Genomic DNA, 20,166 nt, shown 5'->3' with positions numbered 1-20,166 from the left:
GTCCAGTCGGTGGTCCTATACGGGGCCCCCGTCTGGGCGGACGACCTGGCTGCCTCCCGGCGCAGCATGACTATGCTGCGTCGGGTGCAGAGGCGCATGGCGCTCAGGGTCGTCCGCGGGTATCGGACCATGTCACATGAGGCGGCGACGGTTCTAGCGGGGCTGCCGCCCATGGACCTGCTCGCGCGGTCGCACGCGGTGATGTACCGGCACCGCGTCGACCGTCGCGCGGGGGTGGGGGCGGTCCCGGGCGGGCAGGAACCTGCTTGGGGCGATTTGAAGCGCCAGGCCCGGCAGTCCGTGTTGCTCGCGTGGCAGGAGCGGCTGGCTCTGCCAACCGCGGGGCACCGGTGTGTCGGGGCTGTTCGGCCACTCCTGAAGGAGTGGCTGGACAGAGGCCATGGCAGCCTCACCTACCGGCTGGCACAGGTATTTTCCGGGCATGGCAGCTTCGGAAGATACCTGTGCCGGATAGGGAAGGAGCCGACGGCGCGTTGCTGCCACTGCGACGCTGAGCAGGACACGGCGGATCATACCCTGGAGGTATGCCCCGCGTGGGAGGGGGAGCGCCGTGTCCTGGTCGGCGTCGTCGGGCGGGATGTCTCGCTGCCGGGCGTGGTGCGCGCCATGCTCGGCAGCGAGGAGAAGTGGAGGGCCGTGGCCTCCTTCTGCGAGAACGTAATGTTGCAGAAGGAGGCCGCGCTGAAGCTCGCGCTCGTGCGGTGGCCCGAGGTCGTCGCCCGGTCGCGAGGCGTCGCGGGCGGCCGCCTCGGCGTGGCGGATGACCTAGGCTGGGAGGGGGGTCCTGAGGGGACCCTCCTCCCGCCAGGCGGCGCCGGGTCGGACCGGTTGGGGGTAGGAGTGCCTCCCCCTACCGGTCCGACGCAAGGGGAGGCACCCTCGGCGGTCTGGTGCGGCCATGAACGCCCGGCCGCCGAGGGGTGGAAACGGGGTCGCGGGCGGCTGCGAGTTGGGGCTCGCAGCCGCCACTAAACGCGGCCCCGGGACGGATAGCGGCGGGATGGAGTGGCCCCGTCCCGCCGCTATGAGGCAGTGTGTCTACTGGGGGAACTGATTGTCCCCCCGGGGGATGGGCGCGAAAGCGCGGGCACGGGGAGGATACCGGAAGAATGCTTCGGGCGATTCCCGGTATCCTCCCAAAGCGTGCCGAAGGGTCACCGTGGGGTTTTTAGTGGGTAGGTCCCGCGCCTGTCGTTGTACGGGCGCGGGGAATCCCACACACCCCTCCCACCTCTCCCCAAGGAGGTGGGGGGGAGTCTTTCGAAGATTTTCCCCACGACAAAAAAAAAAAAAAAAAAAAAAAAAAGATTATATAAACTGTAACATCAGCAATGTTTGTAATATGTATAACAGGCGGACACGCCGCATTGCAGCATAGTTTCAAAGATATTTTCATGATGGTACCAACATTTGTCGACATGCAGGGGTTCGTTAGCGACACAGAGTTTGTTGTAAAGGAAGTGGCGGTGTTGAAAAAAGGAAGCACTCTAGCGCATTATATCTTCCAAAGTCCATATCCATGGTGTTTATTATCAGCGCCCGATAAATCATGAGCTACTTGGGTGACGAAGAATCACCACGGACTGCCGTGGGACGACGGTTTTATACCATACAACATGAGCAAAATGCTTATTACATCGGCAATAATTGATGAGTCAAACCCAATCGTCTATGTTAAAGGACTTCAAACACGTGATTGGTTAACAAACATGGTGGCTGAACATATTAATGCAGAGAACATCGATGCTGATTATGGTGATATTGAATGTTTAAAAAATCTTGATTGTGCAAACACATGGCGATGTGGTAACCATAAAAAGACATGCGCTATGCAAAATGTATTTAAATTATACAATTGGTGGTTAAAATATCAAAAATAAATGTACCTTTTTTGATTTGTAAAATGTACTTAAATTATGCAATTGGTGGTTAAAATATTGGAAATAAATGTATCTTTTTGAATCAATTTATGTCATTTAAAAAATACATCTAATTTCCTTATCCTCCTCCTTCCTAGCAATTTTTATAAAATTATGAACTTTCAGAATATGTCTAAAAATCTTTTAATGTTTTTGCAAGCTTCTGAAAAAAACATGTACTTATTAGTGATGGTTGAAATATTGGATATAAATGTATCTTTTTATAAAATTATGAACTTTAGAATAAATCTAAAACCATTGATGCCGATTATGAAGATATCAAGTGTTTGAAAAATCTCGATCGTGCTAATACATTGTAATCCAACAACCATGAAAAGACTTGTGTTTTACAAAAATGTATTTAAATTATACAGCGAGTGGTTGAAATATCAGAAATAATAATTTTTTTTTTTTTTTTTTTTTTTTTTTTTTTTTTTACTGTGAACTTTTCCTAATGTAAAATTAATAACAAATTGGGGTGAGGGAGATGTGTAGAGATACCATGTATATATAAATTGTTTTATTACATACTATAATTACATACATAAAAATATATATATAATGAAATGAATAAAAAATATAAAAATTACATGAAAATATAAATAAAAAATATATATATTGAAAAATGAATAAGAAATATAAAAATTACATAAAAAATATAAATAAAAATATATATATTGAAAAATGAATAAGAAATATAAAAATTACATAAAAAATATAAATAAAAATATATATATTGAAAAATGAATAAGAAATATAAAAATTACATAAAAAATATATATATTGAAAAATGAATAAGAAATATAATTGGTATGTCTAAAGCGGTATTTTATAATGCCCCCACGGCAGCGTCTTGGTTGAATATGGTACAATATATCGTTTGTCATCGTATGGGCTCAAAGCAATTTTTGTTTCTGATACCGTGTACACTTCATGCAACATGGATCTTATACACGATTAGTGACAAATCTTTTCAACCTCACCCATCAAACATTGCACATAATCATCAAATGTTATAGTTCGCGCTACAACATTACTCTTGACACCTTTCACCTTTTTCGTATCTTTCTTACCATCGACTTGTATGGCATACATTTTCGCTCTCAATCCAACAAATTCCGTCATAATCGCACCATTATTTTCATCTTTCATTAAACCTGGTACCTTCTTATTAGCAAGCGGAATACCATATCGATTGTCTGTGGGATAATTGCTCGTGTCAAAGCGGGTAATATCGCGTATCATAAGTTCATAAATATCATCACACTCGATGTGGTAGATTAGACTGTCTGTATCGGTGTACATAATTTTACATTTATTCCTATGTGTGGGTAACATGTAATCGTAATGGAATTCATACAAACAAATCTTAGATATATCTAGTATACACATGCCCACATAGATTGGTTTGTTAAATTTTACGAACAATTTATGCAGTTCGATCGCAACTAGGTTTTCCGAAAATATGCTGCGACTGTGGAAATTTGGTTTAGCGATTAATGCCTCTGCACCGTATCTCCCTCCCCATTTCGTTACTAATTTGACATCTACATGATTGCGCGCATTCTCCATGGTTTTACCAAACACTGCATTATTCATTAACTTATATAAATTTTTCTCAAAATCGTTTGTAGCAAGAGTTCTGAACTTTGTATTTAGTTCGATGTAATCGCGAAGCCATGGGGATTGGGAAAACTGTAATACGTGGTGAATTTCAGTTACGCGAAGGCCGTGACGAATACATTGCTGCAGATTGCGATAGTGTATTACGTAACGCTTCTTATCGTATAGAGTTGCGAGGAGCTTCTCCTGGCGCTTGCCAGGCGGTTTATCATGTGTTGTGCAGAACGGTAGGTCAGTGTGCGAATCATGCAGATGTTGCGGATACTCTAGATCGACTTCCAAAATATACCCCATCGATGAGTCTAACGCTACGGTCATTACATCTACATCTTTATTGTTGACCCACTGAAAATTGGCATATGGTAATGGTTGACACATTGCCCAGCCGTACAAATTATTTACATCGAAATACATTAAATATGACGACGGTTGCAATGGATCGTGCGATTGCGTGTATTTGTTGTTGGCTCGTGCGCGTCTGTTGGAACATTGACTCAAAGCACCACGTATACCACGTTCGATAAATAGGACCATGTCGATATCGGTAAGAAGTTCGAAATTGATACGTGTATGCTTCAGCATGGCATCCCACGTAAAACCAGGCAAAGTATAATAGTGCGCGGGGTCGAGTCCATAACTTGCGATGCAACTATTGCGAAAATTTTCAAAAATATCTGCTAACAGCAAGACATCCGTCTTCAGATACAAATCGCTATACTCGCCGAGCTTTTCAATGGAGAACCGCTTCCACACGTTGACAGCGTGTGCGTAGTCGTTTTCGGATACTGTATCGCCAGTTAAGGAACTGTAAAATGAGTTGCGTGATGGTAAACATGATTGGTCCAACTTTTCAATACAGTCAATGTACTCGTATGGAAACACCCCTTTTCGCGTCAATAAATCAAAATCTTCCGCAGATAATTTTTGAAACTCGGACCGTGTAATTTCAAGTTTATCTTTACTAAGAAAAGATACCAATTTCTCGAGACTTGTATTTAAAAATTTAAATGAATCGATGAATTGCAATTTTATGCGCTTGCGCGAGTTTGATTCTTCATTCGCGTTTTCAACGTATTTTGTAAATGAAATGTACTTCTCTTTTGTTATCGGCAATACAGTGACATCACCCTCAAATGCTGTGGCTATCTCCTTGATAATAAAATGTGAATCATAACCGGATAAATTGTGAAAGACTATAGGGATGACAAATGCGTCTTTATAATTTAGATTGTGATTTGAATGTGCAGGACCTCTGTACCGACCGGTTAAGTGGCAATAATCGCGTACTCGCATATCATCTCGCGTAAATGGTGTTTCGCATATATGGCAGTGTGTTGCCATATTAAAATTTCGTAATTGTTCAGCTGATAAATTTTCCATGGGTACATTGGTCGATAAGATGGACTTTATACGATGTGACAAATCTTGAAGTTGTCCCACAAACCATGATACGCAATCAGGATCGCGACGACATTGAAACGTAGATAACGAGTCGTCGTACGAGCACCGCACATAATATCCCACGCTAAATACTCGATGATGCTGGTACGTGTATCTTGACGCTTCTCGATCAGTATCCGTTCTCTCCAGGATGCATTCCAGATCGGCATACACGATAAACGGAACACGCTCTTTCCTGTTGTAGTTGCTGAAGCTGAGCCACTTACTGCAATCATCATTTGGCAATATGATTGCGCAATCGTTCATCTTCTCACAATCCATGGTGTGAGCTTCCAGCTTCACATTCGAACTAAAGTAGTGTAAGCATCTGCAATAAGAGGCATAATTTTTATCTAACATAAAATATTTAAAAGATTTATTATATACATACCTATCACAAAAGTATTTCCTGCCATTATGTTTACTCAATTGTGTGCATACGAGGCGAGATAAGTTCTTAATCCATGTGAAATGTCCCACGTCGTTTGCTCCTTCTAAATACAACAAATTGACATGTCTTTCCATCTTCTTATCAGTGACTCGTATTGGTAACACCTTCTTATTCTCAATGGTATAGACATTGATGGAGATGTTGTTGATATGTTCAAACTTTTTAATTTGGTTCAATGTCATTAGAAATTCAATATCCTGGATATTCAACACTGTTGTATAATGAGGATATGACGATGCGAGAGATACGTGACTTTCGGCTGGATACAGAGCGGCCACCACCGACCACGCAAAACATGCATTGTCCGTCGAGCATACATTGATTACTGCTTTCTTTAGTCGTACCTCTCGCGGTAATTGTATGGCACATCCTGCATGCATTGGCATATATTTATTTACATTAACAATTAAATTCAGTATCCGCGGCAGCGCCCACCCACTATCACGTTCCTGAAATTCGTCTAAGGATGCTAGAATGGGTTCAATGACTCGTAAATCATACCATTCGCGTAGGTCAGACAAGCGAAAAAGTTCACAATTTTTCGTGTTAACACTTTTGTTTGCACATTTGTTACCAACAACAAATTCACCATTAAGTATAGTATTTATTTTTACACTATCATGTTTCAGCAGAATGTTTCGCACATGATCGACTACAATATCCCTCGCATCTTCCAGAAAATTGCGAGGTTCTATGTGGTTAGAATTTATCACTGCACCGGTCAATATACGGTTAACGAAAGCCGTATCAATTTCACGCCATCTGAGTCTTGCACTATGTCCAGCACCCGCATGTACAAATCGATTGCGTGTCGAATCTTTTAGACTTTCTAATCTAGCGATACGAGCAATCAATGATTGTTTTTCACCGATTGAGAGTCGCAGTCTCTTGATTCGGCTTCGTTCCTCCAACGAATCGAGATAATCGCCAAATCGATGTTCCCATAAATTGTATTCTTCCATCGACCTTAATTGAGCGGCTTGCTCGTACAGCTCCTGCTCTTGATGATCCATACTGTCGTCTTTTGTGTTAATGTGTATAGTGATGCATACGATATATTACAAAAAATCACTGTTCCTGATGATGCTTTCGGTGATGCTCGCGATATATTACAGAAATCTGTGTCCGCGAATGCGCTGTTATAGGTTTTGCAGAGGTTGTGTTTTTTGCGCGTGTTCATCCACAAATGTATTGTATACGTTTTTTGCACATGTTCAGTGTAATCTAAAACACCTTGCAAAAAAGTTGCGCTTTTCGCAGAAGAACATGTAACATAAAATAGTAAGAAGGGGGAACAACGTGTACGTAAATATGGTTGGGGTTCAATAACTCTGCAAATTCCGAAGTGTATCTAGTTGAAAAAGTATTGCATAAGAAGGGGAACAACGTGTACGTAAAATGATTAGGACCCCAATAGCTCGCACAATTCGTGTGTAATGTTATACGCTTTGCAGAAGTTGCATGTTTAGACATGTTCAAGGTAATCTAAAAAACAATTTTTGCAAAAAGTTGCACTTTTCACAGAAGAAGAACACGTGATATAAAAAATTCCTTCTTCCCCACAAATGATCTATGTCGCGAAGAATATTATTTGTTTGCATCATCCTGCGAATGTAATGTTATACGCTTTGCAGAAGTTGCATGTTTAGATGTGTTCAAGGTAATCTAAAAGACATTTTTGCAAAAGTTGCACTTTTCGCAGAAGAAGAACATGTGATATAAAAAATTCATTCCCCCACTACGCGCCACCCGCTTCCCTGATACATATGATGCAACGTTGCATTTAAGTGCTGCACAATATTCACACTCGTTTGATAGTATCATCGTGAAACATTATCTATTGAATTCTACGTTCAAATTTTTTCTGAAAAAATGAATTATTGCATTCCTTACGATACAGCATGCACAAGTAACGAGTAAGTATTATTACCACAATTTTTTTCTTATCCATTTTTTCTTATTGTTATTACTTATTGTCATTACTTACCTTTTATTTTTTATTTACTTTTCTATATGTAACAGTAGCAAGAAACAGCATCCAACGCCTCATATACTGGGAAGGAGGTTTGCCCTCACATCCACAGCATACAAGTATTTGGATATTGCAATCGGTGTAGGACCTGTATCCGCCGTGGAAATTATACTTGGTGATACTCGAGGAAATAAATTGTTGCTGTCTTACTCAACATGGATGGTGTTTATTCACAAACGCGAGGACATCAAACAACATGTGCTATCAGCTCCTTCTCCAACATCGTTATCAATTTGTGATTTGGTGCATACGGTTGTTGCAATGCATGATATGAACATTGTACAAGTGAAATTGCATGATGCTTGCATGTATATGAAACCGACAACTCTATTGTTTTTATTCGAACTGGAACAGTGCATCGAGCATGCATATTCGTGGCTATGCCAAAATGCGCACTATGTTGGTGAGAAATACCAAGAATTTACAAATATTTTAAGACGCAATAGTATTATGCGTAAACGTGATGCAGACAAAATCCTTCGTGAATATTACGATAAAAATTCGCCTGTAGATTGCGAGCTGTTGGCATATGCGCTGGATAACATTTTATATGATGCTATTAATAATTAAAAATAAAAACTGTATCTAATTTTTGTGAAATAAAATTTTGAAATAGTCAAAAGGCGTCTAATTTCTTTCCCCACCTCCTCTTTATTGACCTCTGATAATTACCTTTGATAATTACCACTTCTTTTTACCAGATGCATCCCTTTTATCACACCTTCCCTTTTTATCGATACCAGGCAATTACCCTCTTTCACTTTCTAACCTCTGCTAATTACCAGCCGTTAATGTCAATTATCGATCGTTGATACTAATTACCGACCATAAATACTAATTACCAACCATAGATACTAATTACCGACCGTAGATACCAATTATCGACTGTCGGTAATAGTTACCGACCCCCCACTCTGACTGCCCCACCCCGACGGACCCACCCCGGCCCCCCCAACTCCGGCGCACAGGCCCCCTCCCCCAACCCCTCACCCACATCACCCCCTCCCCCGTACCCCCCCCCCCCCCCCCCCGGAGCCCCCTGACCAGAACTCCCCTTACTCACCTACTATCTGTTCAACAAGTATGTGAAAAATGCGAAAATATGACACTGATGAGGGCAAATCCCGGAGCTATCCCAGACCAAACTTGCGTTATCCTCCAAAATATTGATAGAAACCAGGTATAATGGACTGTTTCAGTGTGGTACCACATTACTACGTGATCCAAACCAGAAAAAAACGCAGGATCCGTACAACAAGTATGTGAAGAATGCGAAAGTATGAGCCTGACGAGGGCAAATCCCAGACCTATCCCAGACACAACTTGCGTTATCCTCTAAGATATTGTTCGAAACCCGGTTTAATCGACTGTTTCAGTTTGCTACCACATTACTACGTGATCCAAACCAGAAAAAGCCCAGAATCTGGCCATCAAGTATGAGAAATATGCAAAAGCACGAGCCTGATGAGAACAAATCCCAGACCTAACCTAGACCTAACATGAGTTATTCTCTAAGATATTGATCGAAACCAGGTATAATGGACTGTTTCAGTGTGGTACCACATTACTACATGATCCAAACCAGAAAAAAACCCAGGATCTGTACAACAAGTATGTGAAGAAAGCGAAAGTATTAGCCTGACGAAGGCAAATCCTAGACCTATCCCAGACCTAAGTTGCGTTATCCTCTAAAATATTGATCGAAACCAGGTTTAATCGACTGTTTCAGTGTGGTACCACATTACTACGAGATCCAAACCAGAAAAAGCCCAGAATCTGGCCATCAGCTATGAGAAATATGTGAAAGTACGAGCCTGATGAGAGCAAATACCAGACCTAACCTAGACCAAACATGAGTTATTCTCTAAAATATTGATCGAAACCAGGTTTAATGGACTGTTTCAGTGTGGTACCACATTACTACGTGATCCAAACTAGAAAAAACCCAGGATCCGTTCAACAAGCATGTGAGAAACGCGAAAGTATGAGCCTCATGAGAGCAAATCCCAGAACTAACCAAGACCTAACATGCGTTATCCTCTAAAATATGGATCGAAACCTGGTTTAATGGACTGTTCCAGTGTGGTACCACATTACTACGTGACCCAAACCAGAAAAAGCCCAGGATCTAGCCATGAAGTATGAGAAATATGCGAAAGTATGAGCCTGATGAGGGAAAATCCAAGAACTAACCCAGACCTAACATGCGTTATCCTCTAAAATATTTATCAAGACCAGGTTTAATTGAATGTTTCAGTGTGGTACCACATGACCATGTGATCCAAACCACTAAAAACCCAGGAACCGTTCAACAAGTATGTGAAGAATGCGAAAGTGTGTGTCTGATGAGGGAAAATCCCAGGCCTAGCCCAGACCTAACATGTGCTATCCTCTAAAATATTGATCGAAACCAGGTTTACTGGACTGTTTCAGTGTGGTACCACATTACTACGTGATCCAAACCAGAAAAAAACCCAGGATCTGTACAACAAGTATGTGAAGAATGCGGAAGTATGAGCCTGACGAGGTCAAAACCGAGACTTATCCCAGACATAACTTGCGTTATCCTCTAAAATATTGATCGAAACCAGGTTTAATGGACTGTTTCACTGTGGTACCACATGACCACGTGATCCAAACCAGAAAGAACCCAGGAACCGTTCAACAAGTATGTGAAGAATGCGAAGGTATGAGTCTGATGAAGGAAAATCCCAGGCCTAACCAAGACCATGCGTTATCCTCAAAAATATTGATCGAAACCAGGTTTAATCGACTGTTTCAGTGTGGTAGCACATTACTACCTGATCCAAACCAGAAAAATACCCAGGATCTGTTCAACTAGTATGTGAGGAACGCGGAAATATGACCCTGATGAGGGCAAATCCCGAGCCTAACCTAGACATAACATTCCTTATCCTCTAAAATATTGATCGAAACCAGGTTTAATTTACTGTTTCAGTGTGGTACCACATTACTACGTGATCCAAACTAGAAAAAACCCAGGATCCGGTCAACAAGTATGTGAAGAATGGGAAATTATGTGTCTGATGAGGGAAAATCCCAGGCCTAACCTAGACCTAACATGCGTTACCCTCAAAAATATTGATCGAAGCCAGGTTTAATGGACTGTTTCAGTGTGGTACCACATTACTACATGATCCAAACCAGAAAAAGCCAGGGATCTGATCAACAAGTATGTGAAAAATGCGAAAATATGACCCTGATGAGAGCAAATCCCAGACCTATCCCAGACCTAACATGCGTTATCCTCTAAAATATTTATCTAGACCAGGTTTAATTGAATGTTTCAGGGTGGTACCACATTACTACGTGATCCTAACCAGAAAAAACCCAGGATCCGTTCAACAAGTATGTGAAGAATGCGAAGGTATGAATCTGATGAGGGAAAATCCCAGACCTAACCTAGACCTAACATGCGTTATCCTCTAAAATATTTATCAAGACCAGGTTTAATTGAATGTTTCAGTGTGGTACCATATTACTACGTGATCCAAACCAGAAAAAACCCAGGATCCGTTCAACAAGTATGTGAAGAATGCGAAGGTATGAGTCTGATGAAGGAAAATCCCAGGCCTAACCAAGACATACCATGCGTTATCCTCAAAAATATTGATCGAAACCAGGTTTAATCGACTGTTTCAGTGTGGTAGCACATTACTACCTGATCCAAACCAGAAAAATACCCACGATCTGTTCAACAAGTATGTGAGGAACGCGAAAATATGACCCTGATCAGGGCAAATCCCGGGCCAAACCTAGACATAACATGCGTTATCCCCTAAAATATTGTTCGAAACCAGGTTTAATGGACTGTTTCAGTGTGGTACCACATTACTACGTGATCCTAACCAGAAAAAACCCAGGATCCGTTCAACAAGTATGTGAGGAATGCGAAGGTATGAATCTGATGAGGGAAAATCCCAGACCTAACCTAGACCTAACATGCGTTATACCCTAAAATATTTATCAAGACCAGGTTTAATTGAATGTTTCAGTGTGGTACCACATTACTACGTGATCCAAACAAGAAAAACTCCAGGATCTGTTCACCAAGTATGTGGAGAATGCGAAAGTATGTGTCTGATGAGGGCAAATCCTAGGCCTAACCTAGACATAACATGCGTTATCCTCTAAAATATTTATCGAAACCAGGTGTAATTGACTGTTTCAGTGTGGTACCACATTACTATGGGATCCAAACCAGAAAAAGCCCAGAATCTAGCCAGAACTATGAGAAATATACGAAAGTACGAGCCTGATGAGAGCAAATCCCAGACCTAACCAAGATCTAACAAGCGTTATTCTCTAAAATATTGATCGAAACCAGGTTTAATGGACTGTTTCAGTGTGGTACCACATTACTACGTGATCCAAACCAGAAAAAAACCCAGGATCTGTTCAACAAGTATGTGAAAAATGCGAAAATACGACCCTGATGAGGGCAAATCCCAGACCTATCCCAGACCTAACTTGCGTTATCCTCTAAAATATTGATCGAAGCCGGGTATAATGGATTGTTTCAGTGTGGTACCACATTACTACGGGATCCAAACCAGAAAAGGCCCAGAATCTAGCCATCAACTATGAGAAATATACGAAAGTACGAGCCTGATGAGAGCAAATCCCAGATCTAACCAGGATCTAACAAGCGTTATTCTCTAAAATATTGAGCGAAACCAGGTTTAATGGACTGTTTCAGTGTGGTACCACAATACTACGAAATCCAAACCAGAAAGAACCCAGGCTCCGTTCAACAAGTATGTGGAGAATGCGAAAGTATGTGTCTGATGAGAGCAAATCCCAGGCCTAACCTAGACATTAGATGCGTTATCCTCTAAAATATTGTTCGAAACCAGGTTTAATGGACTGTTTCAGTGTGGTACCTCATTACTCCGTGATTCAAACCAGAAAAGACACAGGATCCGTTCAAAAAGTATGTGAAGAATGCGATAGTATGTGTCTGATGAGGGAAAATCCCAGGCCTAACCTAGACCTAAAATGCGTTACCCTCAAAGATATTGATCGAAACCAGGTTTAATCGTTAGCTTCAGTGTGGTACCACATTACTACGTGATCCAAATCAGAAAAAAACGCAGGATCTGTACAACAAGTATGTGAAGAACGCGAAAATATGACCCTGATGAGAGCAAATCCCAGACCTAACCAAGACCTAACAAGCGTTATTCTCTAAAATATTGATTGAAACCAGGTTTAATGGACTGTTTCAGTGTGGTACCACATTACTACGTGATCCAAACCAGAAAAAACCCAGGATCTGGCCATCAAGTATGAGAAATATGCGAAATTATGAACCTGATTAGGGCAAATCCTAGACCTAACCCAGACCTAACATGCGTTATCCTCTAAAATATTGATCGAAACCAGGTTTAATCGACTGTTTCAGTGTGGTACCACATTGCTACCTGATCCAAACCAGAGAAATACCCAGGATCTGTTCAACAAGATTGTGAAGAACGCGAAAATATGACCCTGTTGAGGGCAAATCCCAGGCCTAACCAAGACCTAACATGCGTTATTCTCTAAAATATTGATCGAAACCAGCTTTAATGGACTGTTTCAATGTGGTACCACATTACTACGTGATCCAAACCAGAAAAAACCCAGGATCTGTTCAACAAGTATGTGGAGAATGCGAAAGTATGAGTCTTATGAGGGCAGATCCCAGACCTATCCCAGACCTAACTTGCGTTATCCTCTAAAATATTGATCGAAACCAGGTTTAATGGACTGTTTCAGTGTGGTACCACACTACTACGGGATCGAAACTAGAAAAAGCCCAGAATTTGGTCATCAAGTATGAGAAATATGCGTAAGTACGAGCCTGATGGGAGCAAATCCTTGGCCTAACCTTGACCTAACATGCGTTACCCTCAAAAATATTGATCGAAAACAGGTTTAATTGAATGCTTCAGTGTGGTACCACATTACTACGTGATCGAAACTAGAAAAAACCAGGGATCTGTTCAACAAGTATGTGAAAAATGCGAAAGTAAGACCCTGATGAGGGCAAATCCCAGACCTATCCCAGACCTAACTTGCGTTATCCTCAAAAATATTGATCCAAACCATGTTTAATGGACTGTTTCAGTGTGGTACCACATTACTACGTGATCCAAACCAGAAAAAAGCCAGGGATCTGTGCAACAAGTATGTGAAAAGAGCGAAAGTATCACCCTGATGAGGCCAAATCCCAGACCTACCCCAGACCTAACTTGCGTTATCCTCAAAAATATTGATCGAAACCATGTTTAATAGACTGTTTCAGTGTGGTACCACATGACTACGTGATCCAAACCTGAAAAACGCCAGGATCTGTTCAACAAGTATATGTAAAACGCGAAAGTATGAGCCTGATGAGGGCAAATCCCCAGACCTATCCCAAACATAACTTGCGTTATCCTCTAAAATATTGATCGAAACCAGGTTTAATTGACTGTTTCAGTGTGGTACCACATTACTACGTGATCCAAGGCAGAAAAAACCCTCGATCTGGACAACATGTATGTTAAAACTGCGAAAGTATGACCCTAATGGTGGCAAATCCCAGGCCTAACCTAGACCTAACATGCGTTATCCTCTAAAATATTGATCGAAACCAGGTTTAATGGACTGTTTCTGTCTGGTGCCACATTACTACGTGATCCAAATCAGAAAAAACCTAGGATCTGTTCAACAAGTATGTGAAAAACGCGAAAGTATCTGCCTGATGAGGGCAAATCCCCAGACCTATCCCAAAAATAACTTGCGTTATTCTCTAAAATATTTATCAAGACCAGGTTTAATTGAATGTGTCAGTTTGGTACCACATTACTACGTGATCCAAACTAGAAAAAACCCAGGATCTGTTCAACAAGTATGAGAAAAATGCGAAGGTATGAGCCTGATGTGGGCAGATCCAAGACCTATACCAGAGCTAACTTGCGTTATCCTCTAAAATATTGATGGAAACCAGGTTTAATCGACTGTTTCAGTGCGGTAACACATTACTACCTGATCAAAACCAGAAAAATACCCAGGATCTGTTTAACAAGTATGTGAAGAACGCGAAAATATGACCCTGATGAGGGCAAATCCCAGGCCTAACCTAGGCCTAACATGCGTTATCCTCAAAAATATTGTTCGAAACCAGGTTTAATCGACTGTTTCAGTGCGGTAACACATTACTACCTGATCAAAACCAGAAAAATACCCAGGATCTGTTTAACAAGTATGTGAAGAACGCGAAAATATGACCCTGATGAAGGCAAATCCCAGGACTAACCTAGACATAACATGCGTTATCCTCCAAAATATTGATCGAAACAAAGTTTAATGGACTGTTCCAGTGTGGTACCCCATTACTACGGGATCCAAACCAGAAAAAACCCAGAATCTGGCCATCAAGTATGAGAAATATGCGAAAGTACGAGCCTGATGAGAGCAAATCCCAGACCTAACCTAGACCTAAAATGAGTTATTCTCTAAAATATTTATCAAGACCAGGTTTAATTGACTGTATCAGTGTGGTACCACATTACTACGTGATCCAAACAAGAAAAAACCCAGGATCTGTTCAACTAGTATGAGAAAAATGCGAAGGTATGAGCCTGATGTGGGCAGATCCAAGACCTATACCAGAGCTAGCTTGCGTTATCCTCTAAAATATTGATGGAAACCAGGTTTAATGGACAGTTTCAGTGTGGTACCACATTACTACGTGATCCAAACCAGAATAACCCAGGATCTGTTCAACAAGTATGAGAAAAATGCGAAGGTATGGGCCTGATGTGGGCAGATCCAAGACCTATACCAGACCTAACATGCGTTATTCTCTAAAATATGGATCGAAACCAGGTTTTGTTGACTGTTTCAGTGTGGTACCATATTACTACGCGACCCAATCCAGACAAAGCTCAGGATCTAGCCATGAAGTATGAGAAATATGCGAAAGTATGAGCCTGATGAGGGCAAATCCCCAGACCTATCCCAAACATAACTTGCGTTATCCTCTAAAATATTGATCGAAACCAGGTTTAATTGACTGTTTCAGTGTGGTACCACATTACTACGTGATCCAAGGCAGAAAAAACCCTCGATCTGGACAACATGTATGTTAAAACTGCGAAAGTATGACCCTAATGGTGGCAAATCCCAGGCCTAACCTAGACCTAACATGCGTTATCCTCTAAAATATTGATCGAAACCAGGTTTAATGGACTGTTTCTGTCTGGTGCCACATTACTACGTGATCCAAACCAGAAAAAACCTAGGATCTGTTCAACAAGTATGTGAAAAACGCGAAAGTATCAGCCTGATGAGGGCAAATCCCCAGACCTATCCCAAACATAACTTGCGTTATTCTCTAAAATATTTATCAAGACCAGGTTTAATTGAATGTGTCAGTTTGGTACCACATTACTACGTGATCCAAACTAGAAAAAACCCAGGATCTGTTCAACAAGTATGTGGAGAATGCGAAAGTATGGGTCTGATGAGGGAAAATCCCAGGCCTAACCTAGGCCTAACATGCGTTATCCTCAAAAATATTGTTCGAAACCAGGTTTAATCGACTGTTTCAGTGCGGTAACACATTACTACCTGATCAAAACCAGAAAAATACCCAGGATCTGTTTAACAAGTATGTGAAGAACGCGAAAATATGACCCTGATGAGGGCAAATCCCAGGACTAACCTTGACATAACTTGCGTTATCCTCTAAAATATTGATCGAAACCAGGTTTAATTGACTGTTTTAGTGTGGTACCACTTTACTACGTGATCCAAAGCAGAAAAAGCCCAGAATCTGGCCATCAACTATGAAAAATATGCGAAAGTACGAGCCTGATGAGAGCAAATCCCAGACCTAACCAAGACCTAACATGCGTTATCCTCCAAAATATTGATCGAAACAACGTTTAATGGACTGTTCCAGTGTGGTAACCCATTACTACGGGATCCAAACCAGAAAAAACCCAGAATCTGGCCATCAAGTATGAGAAATATGCGAAAGTACGAGCCTGATGAGAGCAAATCCCAGACCTAACCTAGACCTAAAATGAGTTATTCTCTAAAATATTTATCTAGACCAGGATTAATTGAATGTATCAGTGTGGTACCACATTACTTCGTGATCCAAACAAGAAAAAAACCCAGGATCTGTTCAACTAGTATGAGAAAAATGCGAAGGTATGAGCCTGATGTGGGCAGATCCAAGACCTATACCAGAGCTAACTTTCGTTATCCTCTAAAATATTGATGGAAACCAGGTTTAATGGACAGTTTCAGTGTGGTACCACATTACTACGTGATCCAAACCAGAATAACCCAGGATCTGTTCAACAAGTATGAGAAAAATGCGAAGGTATGGGCCTGATGTGGGCAGATCCAAGACCTATACCAGACCTAACATGCGTTATTCTCTAAAATATGGATCGAAACCAGGTTTTGTTGACTGTTTCAGTGTGGTACCATATTACTACGCGATCCAATCCAGACAAAGCTCAGGATCTAGCCATGAAGTATGAGAAATATGCGAAAGTATGAGCCTGATGTGGGCAAATCCCAGACCTATCCCAGACCTAAATTGCGTTATCCTCTAAAATATTGATCGAAACCAGGTTTAATTGACTGTTTCAGTGTGGTACCACATTACTACGTGATCCAATCCAGAAATAGCCCAGGATCTAGCCATGCAGTATGAGAAATATGCGAAAGTATGAGTCTGATGAGGGCAAATCCCAGACTTAACCCAGACCTAACATGCGTTATCCTCTAAAATAATTATCAAGACCAGGTTTAATTGAATGTTTCAGTGTGGTACCACATTACTACGTGATCCAAACCAGAAAAAACCCTGGATCTGTTCAACAAGTATGTGAAAAACGCGAAAGTATGAGCCTGATGAGGGCAAATCCCAGACCTATCCCAGACATAACTTGCGTTATCCTCTAAAATATTGATCGAAATCAGGTTTAATTGACTGTTTTAGTGTGGTACCACTTTACTACGTGATCCAAAGCAGAATAAACCCTCGATCAGGTCAACATGTATGCTAAAACTGCGAAAGTATGACCCTGATGCGGGCAATTCCAAGGCCTAACCTAGAACTAACATGCGTTATCCTCTAAAATATTGATCGAAACCATGTTCAATGGACTGTCTCAGTGTGGTACCACATTACTACCTGATCCAAACAAGAAAAATACCCACGATCTGTTCAACAAGTATGTGAGGAACGCGAAAATATGACCCTGATCAGGGCAAATCCCGGGCCAAACCTAGACATAACATGCGTTATCCCCTAAAATATTGATCGAAACCAGGTTTAATGGACTGTTTCAGTGTGGTACCACATTACTACATGATCCAAACCAGAAAAAGCCAGGGATCTGTTCAACAAGTATGTGAAAAATGCGAAAATATGACCCTGATGAGGGCAAATCCCAGACCTATCCCAGACCTAACATGCGTTATCCTCTAAAATATTTATCTAGACCAGGTTTAATTGAATGTTTCAGTGTGGTACCACATTACTACGTGATCCTAACCAGAAAAAACCCAGGATCCGTTCAACAAGTATGTGAGGAATGCGAAGGTATGAATCTGATGAGGGAAAATCCCAGACCTAACCTAGACCTAACATGCGTTATACCCTAAAATATTTATCAAGACCAGGTTTAATTGAATGTTTCAGTGTGGTACCACATTACTACGTGATCCAAACAAGAAAAACTCCAGGATCTGTTCACCAAGTATGTGGAGAATGCGAAAGTATGTGTCTGATGAGGGCAAATCCTAGGCCTAACCTAGACATAACATGCGTTATCCTCTAAAATATTTATCGAAACCAGGTGTAATTGACTGTTTCAGTGTGGTACCACATTACTATGGGATCCAAACCAGAAAAGGCCCAGAATCTAGCCATCAACTATGAGAAATATACGAAAGTACGAGCCTGATGAGAGCAAATCCCAGATCTAACCAGGATCTAACAAGCGTTATTCTCTAAAATATTGAGCGAAACCAGGTTTAATGGACTGTTTCAGTGTGGTACCACAATACTACGAAATCCAAACCAGAAAGAACCCAGGCTCCGTTCAACAAGTATGTGGAGAATGCGAAAGTATGTGTCTGATGAGAGCAAATCCCAGGCCTAACCTAGACATTAGATGCGTTATCCTCTAAAATATTGTTCGAAACCAGGTTTAATGGACTGTTTCAGTGTGGTACCTCATTACTCCGTGATTCAAACCAGAAAAGACACAGGATCCGTTCAAAAAGTATGTGAAGAATGCGATAGTATGTGTCTGATGAGGGAAAATCCCAGGCCTAACCTAGACCTAAAATGCGTTACCCTCAAAGATATTGATCGAAACCAGGTTTAATCGTTAGCTTCAGTGTGGTACCACATTACTACGTGATCCAAACCAGAAAAAAACGCAGGATCTGTACAACAACTATGTGAAGAACGCGGAAATATGACCCTGATGAGAGCAAATCCCAGACCTAACCAAGACCTAACAAGCGTTATTCTCTAAAATATTGATTGAAGCCAGGTTTAATGGACTGTTTCAGTGTGGTACCACATTACTACGTGATCCAAACCAGAAAAAACCCAGGATCTGTTCAACAAGTATGTGAAAAACGCGGAAGTATGAGCCTGATGAGGGCAAATCCCAGATCTATCCCACACCTAACATGCGTTATCCTCTAAAATATTGATCGAAGCCAGGTTTAATGAACTGTTTCAGTGTGGTACCACATTACAACGTGATCCAAACCAGAAGAAGCCAGGGATCTGTTCAACAAGTTTGTGAAAAATGCGAAAATATGACCCTGATGAGGGCAAATCCCAGACCTACCCCAGACCTAGCTTGCGTTATCCTCTAAAATATTGATCGAAACGAGGTTTAATTTACTGTTTCAGTGTGGTACCACATTACTACGTGATCCAATCCAGAAAAGGCCCAGGATCTAGCCATGAAGTATGAGAAATATGCGAAATTATGAGCCTGATGAGAGCATATCCCAGACCTAACCAAGACCTAACAAGCGTTATTCTGTAAAATATTGATTGAAACCAGGTTTAATGGACTGTTTCAGTGTGGTACCACATTACTACGTGATCCAAACCAGAAAAAACCCTGGATCTGTTCAACAAGTACGTGAAAAACGCGAAAGTATGAGCCTGATGAGGGCAAATCCCAGATCTATCCCACACCTAACATGCGTTATCCTCTAAAATATTGATCGAAACCAGGTTTAATGAACTGTTTCAGTGTGGTACCACATTACAACGTGATCCAAACCAGAAAAAGCCAGGGATCTGTTCAACAAGTATGTGAAAAATGCAAAAATATGACCCTGATGAGGGCAAATCCCAGACCTACCCCAGACCTAGCTTGCGTTATCCTCTGAAATATTGATCGAAACGAGGTTTAATGAACTGTTTCAGTGTGGTACCACATTACTACGGGATCCAAACAAGAAAAAGCCCAGAATCTGGCCATCAAGTATGAGAAATATGCGAAATTATGAACCTGATTAGGGCAAATCCTAGACCTAACCCAGACCTAACATGCGTTATCCTCTAAAATATTGATCGAAACCAGGTTTAATCGACTGTTTCAGTGTGGTACCACATTACTACCTGATCCAAA

At 41.3% G+C, this 20,166-nt stretch overlaps 1 protein-coding gene across 1 annotated transcript; it reads right to left on the bottom strand.

Annotated features, from left to right (window-relative positions):
- Nucleotides 1-1,594: 1,594 nt before the first annotated feature.
- On the bottom strand, nt 1,595-6,467 carry LOC143345628 (uncharacterized). The gene is made up of 2 exons (XM_076772975.1): nt 5,395-6,467; nt 1,595-1,649 (listed from the first exon to the last, which is right to left on the bottom strand). The coding sequence occupies exons 1-2, from the start codon at nt 6,465-6,467 to the stop codon at nt 1,595-1,597; spliced, it is 1,128 nt and encodes a 375-aa protein (XP_076629090.1).
- Nucleotides 6,468-20,166: the final 13,699 nt, after the last annotated feature.

Source organism: Colletes latitarsis, chromosome 9 (genome assembly GCF_051014445.1).
Source record: "Colletes latitarsis isolate SP2378_abdomen chromosome 9, iyColLati1, whole genome shotgun sequence".
NCBI classification, from domain to species: Eukaryota; Metazoa; Arthropoda; class Insecta; order Hymenoptera; family Colletidae; genus Colletes; species Colletes latitarsis.
This window is presented reverse-complemented; position numbering and strand designations above follow the sequence as displayed.